Here is a 15,817-nt window from a genome sequence, read left to right on the forward strand (position 1 = left end):
TCTTCAGGAGGATGCGTTCTGTTTCATCTGCACCTCTGGGTGTTTTGAAGCAGGAGGCTTTTCAGAGTTTCTAGTCTACACAAATGCCAGAGACTAAAGGACAGTAGTATCCCTTTCCTCTGAGCCTGCACATTCTGTGGGCTGTGCCCAGCATAGGCTCTGCCTTGGGGAAGTGGGCTGAGCCACAGTTCCATGGCAGCCAGTGAGGGTGTTTTGCAGGACAGAGGAGCTGCTGTGGGTGCAGTTGAAAGTGGTTCCTCGGGGGTGATGTCAGTCCCGTTTCAACTGTGCATCTCTGTCATGTTTTGACTGTGTTTTCCACATCCTAGCTGGGGACTGTGGGGTCCACCTTCCCAGATCTTTCAGTGCATGTCTCCAGAATCAGGTGGACTGTTCTCAAGCCCGACCCTCTGTGAACAGCCTTTGAAAAGTATAATTCACAGGAACCCCCAAAAGACCTCAAGCAAACCAAAACAGAGGTTTGTAAGGAAGGTTTGCCCAGCTGCTCCCCTGATAGGGCCTAAGGGTTCCCTCACTTTCTCTTTCCTCCTTTCCCTCAACACAAATGAAAAGAGAAATAGCAAAGAGAGGTGAAACAGTGACAGCACTGAAGGGGAAAGTGGGTTCCTCTGCTGTCATTACATCTTTGGGAAAAGAAAAAGCTTTTGTCCAGGCCGTGATCTGCAGCTTGCTTTGTTAGCCTCTCTCCATTGGCTTAGGCTGACTGTCCATTCTGGTCTCTGATGGGGCTGTGAGCCAGGGAGGAGCTACCCTTGGTCAAAGCACCAGGTGAATGGATGTCTGGGGACAAGCGCCACAGGGACCTGGAACAGACTGAGTCTTTGAGACCAAACTGTCCCCCACGGCCCCACCTAGAGCACCTGGGCTTTGCTCAGGGAGGAAGAGGCACGGCTGCCCTCTGGGAGCTTCCACCCTGTTGGAGGACCAGTGTGGATCAGTGGCCGCAGAGGGACAAAGCCATGCAGAGGGCACCCTCACTGGGTACTCAGGGCTGGGCTCAGGGGAAGCAACATGCTCCAAAAGGAGCCCTCAGTGAACTGACCTGGTTTACAAAGCTTAGCTTGTATTTGGGAAATTAATTCAGATTAATATAAGTGCCCTTCTAGAAACTCTGGAAGAAAAAAATAATTATATTTATCTTTTTAAATTACAGTGAAGTTTTTTAACCACAAAAGCTACTCAAAATATTTACCTGTGTTTTTTTTTAGTGAGTTAGGGAGCTGGGCACTAACCTCATAGCACTCGCAGTAATTCTTCAGGCAGCCTGACCTCCTGCAGCTGCACCCTTTGTTGTGCCGGGGCTTGACATCGCCCAGTTGGCCCTTCCCAATTTTTGGCTGGAAAGCTTCTGGATTTCTACCAAGACATGCCTAGGGTAGAATGGGAAGCTCCATCAGGATGGATTTTATCATTCAAAACTCAGCTCAATGAAGGATATCTCATTTGAATCTGATTGTTGTAAAAGGTGCCACAGTAAGCAGTGAGTCTCTTTACATGGTTCAGAAGGTGCAGCCCCTTCTTGTTTGATTTCAATTTGTTTCCATACACAAAAAGGTATATTGTAGCTAAAGTTTCTTCATGTTTTGTTTTGTGAGTTTCCAAGTCTTACATATTTACTGTAAAAAAAAAAATAGATGGTAAAGATGCAAAGAAAATCATCATTTCTCTGTCGACACATTTCCATCCAGCATTTCTGGGGCCCTCTTTCCTAAGATGGTTGAGACCGTGGACCATACTAGCAGCTCACGCTGCCTGAACACAACTCAACACACCGTGTGCCAGGCGTCTTTCCATGGGATTTGTATATACATGCCCTCTCATTTAATCCTCAGCGATCGCAGGAAGTAAAATCTACTAATGTATGATTGTTTTATACCTGGAGAAACCCAGGCACCGAGAGGTTAAATAACTGCTGATAAGTGGCGAGATCCTGATTCAAAGTCCCCGTGCTGACTTCAAAGCAGGTCTCAACTGTTGGGCCATGCCTTTCTCAAGCAATACACATGATTTGTTATCCAGGTCTATTTGTTGTCCCTTTTTAATCTATCTATACACACAAATACATACATATCTTTACATACAAAACGATTCAATGCTCTTTGTAAAAATTCAAATACAGAGGTCACGGTGGAAGTCCGTGGCCTCCCTTCCCCCTCCTGGGGTTGACATTTGGAATCGGTACTGTCCAGCAGCACAGCCCCTAGCACAGGGCCATCGCTGCAGTATGTGCTGCTGGACAGCCCCAGCCTGCGGTGCGCAGCTTTAGGCATTTTCACGGATCACTGAAGTGTGACAGGCAGTGGAGGCACACATCTGCAGCTGTGGCATGATGATCTTGTGCATGTGTGCACACCTGTGTACCTGCGCACACCTGTGTACCTGCTACCAAGGTCAAGTTAGAGGACAGGTGGCCCCACAGGCTGCCTTGTGACTCCTCCTCAGTGGGGCACCCCTGCGGGGAACGCTCTTCAGATGTAGAGGGCTTTAGGTTTGCCTATGCTGGTGCCTCAGGTAAGTGGAATCCCACAGCTTGTACTCCCGTGTCGGCTGCCTCCCTCAGATAACAACTGGGAGGTCAGTCCACACTGCTGCGCTTAGCTGTAGCTCCTGCTTTTCACCAATGCGTCAATTCATCCATTCTACCACGGATGGACATTTGGGCTGTTTCCAGTGCCTGGCTACTCTGGATGAAGCTGCTGTGAACATTCCTGTACAAATCTCCTGGTGGACATTGGCGCTCGTTTCTATTGGCTATATTTGTAGGAAGGAAATGGCTGGATCATAGCATACACAGAGGTTTAGTTTTGGTAGCTATTGTCAAACAGTTTCCCGAAGTGGTTGTGCCCTTTTATATTCCTATCAGCAATGTAAGAGAATTCCAACCCTTTTTGTTTTTACAGTTTTAATTGCAGATAGTATTCTTTATCCCTAAATAAAATGTACTAAAGTTTACATGTGTGACAATTTTCTTCTGTCCTATGGATCTGGCTATATCAAAATTGGTAAGATATTTCAAGTCATTTATCCATAATTCAAGAGGAGAATTAAATTATTTTAGAAAACAATGCAGAGAGCAGCCACACCTTTATAATTGTGTTCTATTTGTACAGGACAATCTCAGGTCTACAGTCGATGGCTCTCAATTTCCCTTTGTGAATGAGTGGGCACCACAAGTGTCTCCCTGGAGTGGGTTGACAGCCCTGAGCCTAACTGTCCCTCCCTTCTCCCTGATTATCTTTTGTGCCTACAGAAAGGGATAAAAGCTGCAAGCTCTTGTGTTTAGCCTTCAGCAGAGTGGCCATCAGGGCCATCAAAGTAACCTTTTGCGTCTCTGGGAAAACCTAGATTCTTCTCTTCTTCTGGAAGCTGAGGGGTGAAGTTTAAATTGTTAAATTTTACAACTGAAAATGTAGGCTGCCTGAGCACTTTCCCCAGCCTTCTCACGCAGGGGACTGTCTACACCTTTGCGGCTACATTGCTCCAGCTCATGCTTATCTGCTATGTAAGATGACCCCAGATGTCTCAACTCCAAGATAAAGCGGACATGCGCATGTTCTTGAATCAGAACCTTCCTAGACTGCTGCATCTCTGAAGCCTTCCCACATAATAAAAGGGAAAAGGCTTTCTCTGCCTACCACTTTTCTAACAGCCGCTTGTCATGGTTTAATACCCCCACCGGCAGGAATCAAGTCGTATTCAATGTAAATTCTTCAAAACTGTGGGTTTTTTCCAATGAGGAATCTCTGAAGATCATTTTATGAACATCTTAAATAGTTTGAAATGCTTTTAAAATGCATGCATTTAATGGACATTTATTACCTTAATGGCTTTAAACCGTTCAATTTCATGATGCAAGTTGTTGCAACAATTATTACAATTGCAGTTGTTGCAAAAGTCCCCACTGGCAAAGCAGTCACAGTACCTGTGAAGGAAAGGACAGAGTGAGTGGCAGGCACAGACGGCACAGTGAGTAGTGAAAAGAAGAGCACACACGTGCCGGGCGCGGTGGCTCACGCCTGTAATCCCAGCACTTTGGGAGGCAGAGGCGGGCGGATCACGAGGTCAGGAGATCGAGACCATCCTGGCTAACACAGTGAAACTCCGTCTCTACTAAAAATACAAAAAATTAGCCGGGTGAGGTGGCGGGCACCTGTAGTCCCAGCTACTCGGGAGGCTGAGGCAGGAGAACGGCGTGAACCCCGGGGGGCGGAGCCTGCAGTGAGCCGAGATCGTGCCACTGCACTCCAGCCTGGGCGACAGTGAGACTCTGTCTCAAAAAAAAAAAAAAAAAAAAAAAAAAAGAAGAGCACACACGTGTAAGGAAAGAGCTGGCAATGTGCTGCAGTCAGAACACTGAACACTTTCATAGACGGCTCAGATTCCTTTTTATATGAGAACTAGATCAACTAGGATGATGCTCACCAGTGACTAACACAGAAGGGAGTAAAACTAGTTAAAACCATTCGTTTCATAATATAGGATTTTGCAAAGCAAAACAATTTCCTGTCAAATCCATTGCATCAATCAATCCTCCCGGCCCCTAATTGCCCTCCGCCATTTTCCCAGGAGCACGATAAGTTTAGTGGGCAGAAACATCAAGTAATGAAGAGCTGTCTTCTCATCAACCACCCCAGTCCATCCAACATGACTGAAGGTGTGTTCACTTCTTCACCAGACCTTGACTTTGAGTGAAAGCTAATGGGACCCAGAGGTGGAACCTGGCCTAGGCCTTATCTCGCTTTCATTCTGTGAGGGGGAACTGAATGGCAGGAAATGAACGGATGAGGCGGCTGCAGTCACACCTCTTGGTTGTAATGCGAGGGTTGTTCGGGAATCCTGAGTCTAGTGAAGCCCTTGGAGCGCACACCACCATGCCCTGTGACTCCTGGGGCCACACGGGTGGCAGTGCTGAGGATTGGCTCTGAGGGCTTCCTGGGAGAGCCGCCAGTGCTGGCAGCCAGTCGCCCTCCCACGGTCTTGTAAGACGCCTGCTCCTGCGCTGTAAGGCAGAGGTGTTTGCAGGCACGCGCTTTACCCTTCCTGGGATGGGCAGGGGCGATGCTCTCCTTAACTCATGTGAAAATGTAGCATCAAGGCAAGGACTCCTACTGTGCCGCCTACGACCCACGCCCCAGAGAGCCACCCCATGGCTTCCACCTGTGACCAAAGAAGACCCCTGTCACTGTCTTCTGTGAGCATGGTTCATCGAAAAGAGCTTCCAACTCGTTTTCCACATTGGCTCTGCCGCCTTCTCCCCATGTGCCAGTCAGCTTTGGAAGCTGTAGAGTGGGAATCGTGGTGCTCAGCCTCCCAGTCCCAAAGCGCTGCTGAGGGAAACCCTGGGCGTGTGAAGCTTCCCATAGTGCTGCAGGAACACGGCAAGGGGCGTGCAGGAGACCAGAGGTCTGCAGAAACCTCTCTGGGGCAGAATTCCCAAACACAATTCTTTTCATAATTATTATTTTCATATTTTAAAATAATATTTTAATGTCAAGTCAACAAGAGAGTAAAGAAGATCATTAGAGGCCAAAAAGACAAGAAATTGTGAACCCAGAGAGGCGAGTTCTGCAGCAGCTAAGTGCTGCCCTGGGGCATCTGCCAGTCCCTAGGGACCCGGAGCTTGGGTTCCAATGTGCAGGAGATAGGAGACAAAGTCTGGGCATCAGACCAGAGACCCCTCATAAAGTGTGGATCCCTGAAAGGCGAGCTCCCCAAGGAGTGAATTATTAGAGACATCTCCGCTCCACAACAGGGGAGAGGAGAGACACATCCCCTGTGGGGAGAAAGGGGAACTATAAAGGTCTCTCCTGAGCCTGCAAGCCATGCAGATGGAGAGAAAGGAAAGGGGACAGTGACAGAAGGTTTGGATGCCGGATAGTAGAGGGGCGAGAGAACTGGCATGGCAGACTCAAGAATGCTGAACCTGAAGTTAGCAGGAAAGAGCTGGGAAGGAGCTACGGAAGGCTCTGGAATGGGCAGCACCAGGTTCCTCCAAGGGAGAGCAAAGCCAGGTGAGATAAGAAGAGAACCCGGGGGATTCTCTGTAGGAAGGCATGAGTCCCCAGACGACACCTCCTTCCTAAGCAGCTGGGACCCCCCTGCCACCAAGGCAGAGATTAAAAGTGACTCTCTTGGAGCAAAACCATTGGGCGTGGGATATGATAATGAACAAATCCAAGAAAAGTGATTGTTGAGACTCCTAGGTTTCTTCTACTCAGCTTCTAGCTTTCTAGCAGAAGACTAGAAAAGCCTCCTCTGAGGACTCTGACCAGCCCAGGAGAAAATATCTAGAATTTGACATTGAGTTTTCCCAATAAAATAGCTAAGTGACCACCCTGTGGTGAAGCTACAGTGACCAAGCCCTCAGCAGTGTACCTGCAAGCCCAGTCAGCCCACACCTCAGCTACAGCCCCCAGACAGCCCACTCCTCAGCTACAGCCCCCCGGTCAGCCCACCCCTCACCTACAGCGCCCAGTCAGCCCACACCTCATTCTTAAGTATGAGCAGAGTGACGCCCAGGCATCCGCAGACACGTTAGGAAATCTTCCAGAGTATGAAAGACAGAGGCCCAGAGAAACGGACCGTGCATGGAAAAGAAAACTAGGAGGAAAGTGGTATCAACAGCCTCAGAGAGACTAAGAAAAGTTATTGATCGATGAAACAGGAAAATAATTCTTACAAAAAACCTCAGGATATGAAAAAAGATATTTTAGGAAGCAAAAAAGTAATCACAGTGATGAAAGACCTAGAAGGTATGAAAACTAGAACTAATCAGAGGAGAAAGCAACAGTGGGCCAGACTAGAAAATCCAACATTTATGTAGTAAGAATTTCAGAAATACTGAATATTAAGAATGAAGGGGGTACAATAATTCTAGAACATCTCCCAGAACTAAAGGCCATGAGTTTCTGAAGGGAAAGGACCCACCTTGGGCTCTGCACAGTAGCTAGAAAAGAGACTGGAACCAAGACAGCATGAGCACATTCTGCAGCACCAGGAATAAGAGATGATCCTCTATGGTTCTAGAAAGTATAAAACAGTTTTCATACAGAGGATCAAGAAAAACAGTGATGTTAAAATTCCACTAGCAACATTGGAAGCTAGAAGAAATGCAGCAAGGCCTTCAAAAGTCCAAAGAAAAACCATTTCCAACCTGAAGTTCTACTCCCGATCTAAATTATCATCTAAGCATGAGGATAGACTAAGACATTTTTAGTCACATAAGGTCTGAAGAAATTACATCCCATGTACTCTTCCTCTGGAAGCTACTGGAGAAGGCACTGCACCAAAATGAGGCTGTGAATCCCACAAGGAAGATGCGGGCTCCAGGAGTCAGGAGCCCAAACATGACAAAGAAGCTGGTGAACCCCTTAGAGTGATGGTAGAGGGGAGTCCAAGAAGGGAGCTGCACGCAGGCCTGGAAACCAGACCCTCCATGGCAGGCCAGGCCAGGCAGCTCAGGAAAAGCCTTCACGACAGGACTGACAGTGCCCCCATGTCTGGGCATGTTGAGAAGACCATTACACAACCAGAGGAGAGGTTAGGGTTATGTTAGTGTTGTGTGCATAGAAGACTAAGTACTGGGTATGAATGGAAAGGGAAAGTTAAAGAAGTTCAGGAAAGGATAATTCATGAAGGCTCAGCAGGCACCAGAGTTTTCATCATCATAAAAATGTAAAGACTCAATGCTAATCTAACCAAGTCTATCTCATGTCTGGGTGTGGGAAATGTGTGTGTTGGTAGGGGTTGGTGTGTGAGTGGGAGAGGAAATAAAGCTAAATCCACATTTCCCATAGTACAAAAACAATAGATCACACCAAACTGAAAAGCCGAGGAGTAATTCAGACCTGTTTTTAGACTTATGGAAGCAAATATTAAAAGATTCAGTTAAAAGAGTTGAAAGTTCCTGGGGGGCAGAAAATAAGGAACAATTGTAAGGGTACTACTATGTTTTGTCACGAGCCTGGTACAATTATGTGGCTCTCTAAACTATATGTGTATGTGATTTGGATAAAAATAATAAACTGAGAGTAAGACAGAATAAAAGATAAAGAAATTAGTCTAGATGCAGCACAGAAGACAGATTGCAAATATACAAGAGAGGTTAACAGCAACAGTCAAGAGTTAGAGAGGCTAACGTGTCTGTCTGGTGAGCATTAAGGAAGGAGAGAGGAGAGAAAATGGGGGAGAGCCATCTTTGGAGTGAGGATATCCGTGAGTTTTCCAGAACTGATGATAGCTGTGGATGCTCAGATTTAGGAAACCTAATAAAAAGAAAGACAAACAAAAAGAAAAACCAAAGACAAAAAGAAAATCTCAAATGCACCAGAGAAGAAAGATACATTATCTAGACTTGCATCTGACTTCTTGTTAGAAATAATGGGAAACAGCAGACTATTTTCAAAGCATTGGCAGAAAAAACCTGACAACCTAGAATTGCATACCCAGTAAAAGTGTGTTTACTCACCAAGGTCCAGGCTAGGCACATTTCTTTTTTTCACTGTACACTCTTTTGCTGAGTGATTTTATTAACTCTTGCCCTTTTAATCTTCTGAAGATTTTAAAATCTGTTTTCACCAAAACTGCTCTCTCTCCCACACTCCAGACCCTAAAATCCTTATTGTCTTATTTCCCAAACATAATGAAAGGGTGGGCTGTCCACATGTGCTCTTATCATTCCTCATCTCCCATTCATTCTTTAACCTATTGCATTCAGATTTCCTCCTCCTGCCCACAGACTCTCAAAGGCAATCAACCAGCTCCTTATTGGAAAACCCAGGGCTCTCTTCACTGTTCTTGAGAGCTTTAGACCCTACTGTGTTCCAGAACCACATCCCAGCTTCCAGTCAGAAATCTCTATCTTCAGTTCAGCATGTCCACCCCTCCACCCATGGTCTTCACCTGCACCCCTTGCGCTGCTCCAGCCGCTCTCACCTCCTGTGCTTGCTCTCCATCCACGGTGTTACCATCTGCCCAGTAACACAGCCCCTGCGTTGGTTCTGACAATTACCTTGCTCTCTTTCCCCACATCCAAGGGTTGCCAAATCTACTGATTCTGGCTCAGAAATGTCTTTTATTAATTTTATTTTTTATAAATGTAAATCATATTTATTGTGGAATTTTAAAAAATACAAATAAGTAAAAAGAAACAAATTACATCCAATCTGAATCTCATTCCCTAGAGATGATCATTGATGAATGTATTTCATGAATATATATTTTGATGAATATATTTCAGACTTTTTCTGTAAAACTATACATAATGAAATAAGTATATGTTGTTTGGTTACAGATTATATGTAAACAAAAATAAGATCATATTCTACAAACTGTTTCAGTGTCCTTTTATTACTTATCAACAGAAGTAATAAAGATAACATCTTGCTTTTATTACTCATCAGTATGTTATGAGTGTTTCCCATGTAAATAGATTTATATGCCATTTTCATTGCTGTACATACCCCATACTATAGCAGCACCTTGATTTATTTAATAATTCACTTTATACTTAACGTAGATGTTTTATATATCTTGGAAATATAAACAACACTATAGTAGTGGTGTTGGTCTTCTTTCTGTTCCTAGAACCATCCACCCTCCCTCTCTTGCCACAGGGCCTTTGCACCTGCTGTCTCCTCTGCCTACAACACTCTCAGCATCCACTTTCAATCTACTTCCACCCAGTGAACTCCCCCTAATTCAAACACTCCTCCTCAGGGAAGACTTCCTTGACTGCCATGCTTGTTCAACACGTCCCACCCCCTCAGCCCATTACTGCTCCTTTGCCACATTTTCCATGGTTCCACTCCGACCTTTAATTCCGTGATGATTCATACGGGAATAATCACTTTAGACTGCGAGTGCTGGCAGGGCAGGGACCGTAACTCTCTTGCTCACTCTGTCTTCCCTGTTCCTGAGATCATGGGCATTCAAAAATATTTATGGAATGAATGAATAAATGAGTGAAAAAATGATACAATGCATATGTTGGAAATGTCTCTGGAATCTGTGTTTTTTCCTTCATTGTTACCACCCCTGCCCGGGTTCAGGTCTGTGCTCCTGCAATGGCCTCCTAATTAACCTTGCTTTCAACTTCCTCCACTTTGCCATTAGCACTAATTTTCCAAAACATAAATCAGGCAAAAATAAGCAAGAGAAAAAGCAGTAATCAGAAAATGCAAAATAAGATGGTATTGTACATTCCTAGTGGGGGTGTAAAATGGTATGGCCACTATGGAAAAATATGGCAGTTCCTCAGAAAGTTACTATATGATCCAGCAATGCCACTTCTGGGTATGTACGCAAAAGGAGTGAAAGCAGGGACTCAACCAGATACCTGCTACATCAGTGTCCATTGCAGCATTAGGGTAAACAAAACGTGATTCATCCATACAATGGAATATTATGCAGCCATAAGTAGAGAGGACATTCTGACACATGCTACAACAAGGATGGCACTTTAGAAACACTATGCTAAGTGAACTAAGCCAGATACAAAGGGACAGATATTGTATGAGTCCATTTATGTGAAGGTGTTAGAATAGTCAAAAGAAAGAAAGTAAAATAGGGGTTACCAGAGACTGGGAAAAGGGGATGATGGAGAGTTTGATGGGTATAGAATTTCTGTTTGGGATGATGAAAAAGTTCTGGAAAAATTCAGTGATGGTGGTTGCGCAACACTGTGAATATATTTCACGCCACTGAATTGTATATTTTAAAGGTTTAAAACAGTAAATTTTATGTTATGCATATTTTGCCACAATCTTAAAAGACAAGGCACAGAGCAGAATGTATGGAATGCTGCCATCTGAATGGGAAAAAGGAACCTAAATAAAACTTAAAACTTAAAAAAAAAATAAGTTGTTTTTTAAGTCCCTATGTGTCAATAATCAGACAAAGAATGCAAATAGATTAAAGAAAGCTATTGAACATGGGTTATTAGATTTGCTTTTTGAAAAATTCAGCTATATTTAACTTACAAAAGACACACCTAAAACAAAACTGCCACACAGAAAGTGCAAAACTAAAGGAATGTTCTAAAGCATAACTCACTAATACTGCACTAGACAAAGAAAACATGGTGCAGCAACATTACCGTCAGACAGAAAAACAACTGAAGGCAAAATGTGCCAAGATACAGAGGCATAGTCATTTAACAACTGATGGAATAATTCACCAAGAAGATGTAACAATCATGAATTTGTATGACCTTCATGCTATAGATTTGAAATATAAAAAGCAAAATAGAATTATAAGGAAAAAGGAGACAAATTCATAATCTTAAGTGAGGGATCTCAACACATTTTTAGCAAAAACATAAAAATCACACAAAATTGAATAAGCAATTAGCAGATTTAAGCAACAAAATAAGCCAGTGAAGGGATAGATAACTGCCCCCAACAAATAGAGAATATACATGTTTTTCAAATTAATACAGAATATTTTCAAAATTGATTGCATGAAGTCTTCATTAAAGGAAGTCTTCATTAATTTCAAAGAATTGATGTACAGACTACATTATCTAACTAGAGTAATTAAATGAAAAGAATTAACAACTAGAATATCATTTAAAAATATATACATATACATACACATATATGTATATATAATACAAATGTGGACACTATGAAATGTACATCTAAATAACTCATGAGGTAAAGAGAACATTACAATAAAAACTACAAGCTTTTTTAAGTGGATGATAGTAAAAGTACTGCCTATCAACTCTTGTAGGATGCAGTAAAGTAGTCCATAGGGGTAATTTACAGCTTTAAACGCATTTCCTAAAAAAAAAAAAAAAAAAAATTTAAAGATTGAAAATAATAAGGTAAGCAGTTAACACAAAAAGCTAGCAAAACAAGAGAAGGAAATAATAAAGACAGCAGTAAAGAGCAGAAATTAATGTACTTCATGAACCACAACCAGGAAAATCAATAAAACCAAAAGCTGGTGCTCTGAGAAGGCCGACAAAATAGACAATCTCTCCTAGAACTGATCAAGAAAGTCTAGAAAAGGTCAAAGGCCATAATTATAGATATAGAGGTCATCTTTAAATATAGAATATATGAATAGGAATATATGAATAAATTTGAAAGTTTTGAGAATTCAATACTTTTTAAGAAAAATATAAAATATCAAAATTGACTCAAGAAAAAACATAAAAAAGAAAACATAAACTACAAAAGAAAGTGAATGAGTAACTTATCACCTTCACCACTCCAACTCCGATAGACACCAGACCCAGACCATTTTTCAGACAAGCGTTTTCAAACGTTCAATGAACAAACAAATCCTACCTTACCCAAACTTTTTTAGAGGCTAGAGAAAAAGAAGCCAGTGGGGTGGGGGTGGGGAAGCCTAACTAACGCATTTTATTAGGCAATACGATATTGATACCAAAATGAAAGAATATATGAGAAAGAAAAATTACAGGTCTATCTCACTTGTGAACAAAGATTCAAAAATCCTGAAGAGCTAAATGTTGCAGTACATAATAATCAAATTGGGCTTAATCCCTGGAATGCAAAGGCAGATTAACATTGGAAAGTTTGTTGTCATAGATATATTATGAGATTAAAAGAGGAAGACAATCTGATCATTTCAACAAATACATAAAAAGGCACTCAATAAAATTCACCAGTCCTTTATTATAATTCCGATAATTATAATAATAGCAAATCCCTTAGGAAACTAGGAATAGAAGGAAGCATCCTTAACCTGAGAAGGGCACACAGCAGAGAAGCCAGTCAGTCCTGCAACAGCCACTTCCCCTTATCCTACAGTGGCAGCAATTGTAGCGCAGCATATGGTTGGCTCACCTCAAGAATGCATTTCCCAGCTTCCTATTTAGTTGGCCTGATCACATGACTAGGCTGTGGCCAATGGGCTATCAGTGGAAGTGATTATGACAATGCCGGTCTTGCTATGAAAGGTTAAGGAGTGTGCACTCGCCCTCCTGTTTTCTCTTCGCCAGTGTCTGGAAGATGAACATAAGGGTAGGGGCTGGTGCAGCCTTCTTAGACCACAAAATGCAAGCCCTCCATTGAAGATGTCAGGGCAACTAAGATAGAAATCTGAGACAATAACACTGATTAGCCACCATATTAGTCCTGAAATGGTTGTAGTTTTGAGTCTTTGTTATAGCATCTGGGTATGTATTCTACCTAATAAGGGCATCTCTCAAAAACCTACAGCAACTATCTTATTTAGGGCAAGGCAAGGGAATTTTAGAAGTATTTAGAATTTAGGAGCAATTCAACAGTGCCCCAGACCAGAACTTCCATTCATCACTATGAGGTTCTAGCCAGTATAATAAGGCAAGGAAAAGGAAAAAGAGTACAAAGATGGGGAAGGTATCACGGTCCAATATCTGTGATAAGATCGTTGTTTAAATAGAAAGTTGAAGGAAATCCACAGACAAATCATTACAAATAAGAAGCAGGATTCATGTCTGGAGAGGGATTGAGAACCCCAAATCAGACCCATATGTAATCAAACCCTGAGAGCTGACGGGGCTGCACTGCAGATATCGTGGACTATATCTGTGTTTTGCCATAAATGGTGCTAGACAATTAATTGTCCATATGGAAAAAAATAAAGTTGAATCCCTACCTAATGCCATTCACAAAAATCAACTCTAGATGTTTTAAAGCTCAATGACAAAAGCAGAAATGTAAAACTTTTAGTAGAAATTCTAACATCACATTTATCCCACCTTGATCTAGGTTGCAGTGAGCATCATTCCATTAAAGACGCTGTCCTGGAGGTGCAGATTGCCTCAGCGCTGGCACACTGGCAACACTGCCACACCTTTTGGGTCATCCTGCCCTGTGGCTTGCCGAGAGGGTGATGATACTGTTCAAGGAAAAACTCATGATACCCTCTGTCAAATTCACTTCCCACAGGCATACTGAATCGTGAAATTTTAGTCTTGGTGGTTGAAAAGACCTAAAATGACAGGTTTTTTTTGTTGTTGTTGTTGGAAACGGGTTCTCACTATGTTGCCCAGGCTGGTCTCGAACTCCCCAGTTCAAACAATCCTCCTGTTTCAGCCTCCCAAAGTGCTGGGACTACAGGTGTGAGCTACCATGCCCAGCTCAATGACATATATTCTGAACTCATTCTTAATTCATTGGCCATCCTGACATATTGCTTGCTATAAAACACTTAATAACATTGAATTAAATATTTAAAACCTTTCAGATGGCTATTTGAGCTGGTAAAAAATTAAGGAAACCCAACACAGGGCAAAATTCAGAGGGCCAAGCTAAAACTGAAGCTCGAAGTGACCTCTGAAGCATCTGCTGATTCCAGCAACCAAACGCGCTGGTTTTAACTGCTGCACGGAGGAGAAAGGGGGAACTACGACAACCCTAGGGGAACTACGACAACCCTAACTGTGGCAAACACTTACAAGGACATGTGCGATCTGCTGGGCTGTGCTCTAGGTGCTCTACGTATATTAACCCCAGTCGAAGGCACACTAAGGGTAGAAGGTCTGCTGCAGGATCCACACATGGACCAGAACTGCGGGGGGCTCTACCCTGGGAACAAATGCCCTGAAAACAAACGGCAAGGAAATGTGTGTGTGATCCTGGCTGGTGGGAGGGGAGGAGGCTCACTTCAGGTTGAAATCTGAATTCATACTGTGCAGCCTAATAATAAAAAAAAAAGTAGCCAAAAATTGTAAGTTATCCAAGTTGGAAGTGCCACCAAGCTCCAAGTGGAAGCAAACAAACCTTCTCTGAAGAGCACCTTCTCAAAACAAGCCTCAAAGAACTCCCACAGGGAAAGCTCCAGTGATTATAATTCACAGTTTAAAAAAATCACAAAATATGTGAGGTTCCAAGCCATAAGGAGAAAAATTCAAGAGATGAAACAAACACAGAATGAGACAGAGACTTTACTATAGTTATGAGCTACAGAGAAGATAATTATTTAATATTTTTAAATTTAAAATAAGAAATCAAAAGTGTGAATAAGCAACAAGAGACTACCAAAAAAATGACCATCCAGATTTGACCTTCCACTCCACAGAATTCTGGTGACAACAATCAATCTAGTTAATCAGAGACAAAAGGCCACGTAAAGAAACAATATCACAGACTGTACAATCTATGCCTGAAATCTTAGGGTTTGGGCTGGGTGCAGTGGCTTACACCTGTAATCCCAGCACTTTGGGATGCTGAGGTGGGAGGATTCCTTGAGCTCAGGAGTCTGAGACCAGCCTAGGCAACATAATGAGACCCTATTTCTAAAAAAAAAAACAAAAAAACAAACAAACAAAAAAAACAAAACTGGCCTGTGGCTCTCAGGAGGTTGAGGCAGGAGGATTGCTAGAGCCCAGGAGGTCAAGGCTGCATTGAGCTATGATCATACCACCTTTGCATATCAATTCATCCAGCCTGGGTGACAGAGTGAGATCCTGTCTCAAAAAAAAAAATGAAATGAAACTGAGTCTGGATTTTCTTAAAGTCAATCAATATATGAAAGAGCCAATCAAAACTGTCCTAAAAGGCTGAGTGCAGTGGCTCACATCTGTAATCCCAGCACTTTGGGACGCCAAGGTGGGCGGATCACTTGAGGCCAGGAGTTCAAGACCAGCCTGGCCAACATGGCAAAAACCCATCTCTACTAAAAATACAAAAATTAGCTGGGCATGGTGGTGCATGCCTGTAATCCCAGCTACTCAGGGGGCTGAGGCATGAGAATTGCTTGAACCTAGGAGGTGAAGGCTGCAGTGAGCCAAGATCACACCACTGCACTCCAGCCTGGGCAACAGAGCCAGACTTTGTGT

General features: G+C 42.9%; 1 protein-coding gene across 8 annotated transcripts in view; it reads right to left on the bottom strand.

Moving 5' to 3' along the window:
* The window catches only part of TESMIN (testis expressed metallothionein like protein), an 87,217-nt gene that overhangs the window by 46,958 nt on the left and 24,442 nt on the right, over positions 1-15,817 (bottom strand). For all 8 annotated transcript variants that reach the window (XR_009213576.1, XR_009213578.1, XR_009213577.1 and 5 more), the window contains 2 exons: positions 3,841-3,943; positions 1,254-1,391 (listed from right to left, as the gene is read on the bottom strand). Coding sequence is in view for 5 of the 8 variants with exons in the window: in XM_058439035.1 (XP_058295018.1) it covers positions 1,254-1,391; positions 3,841-3,943 (241 nt within the window). In the remaining 3 variants the exon portion in view is untranslated. The remainder of the gene's footprint in view (positions 1-1,253; positions 1,392-3,840; positions 3,944-15,817) is intronic.

Source organism: Hylobates moloch, unplaced genomic scaffold (genome assembly GCF_009828535.3).
Source record: "Hylobates moloch isolate HMO894 unplaced genomic scaffold, HMol_V3 SCAFFOLD_5, whole genome shotgun sequence".
NCBI classification, from domain to species: domain Eukaryota; kingdom Metazoa; phylum Chordata; class Mammalia; order Primates; family Hylobatidae; genus Hylobates; species Hylobates moloch.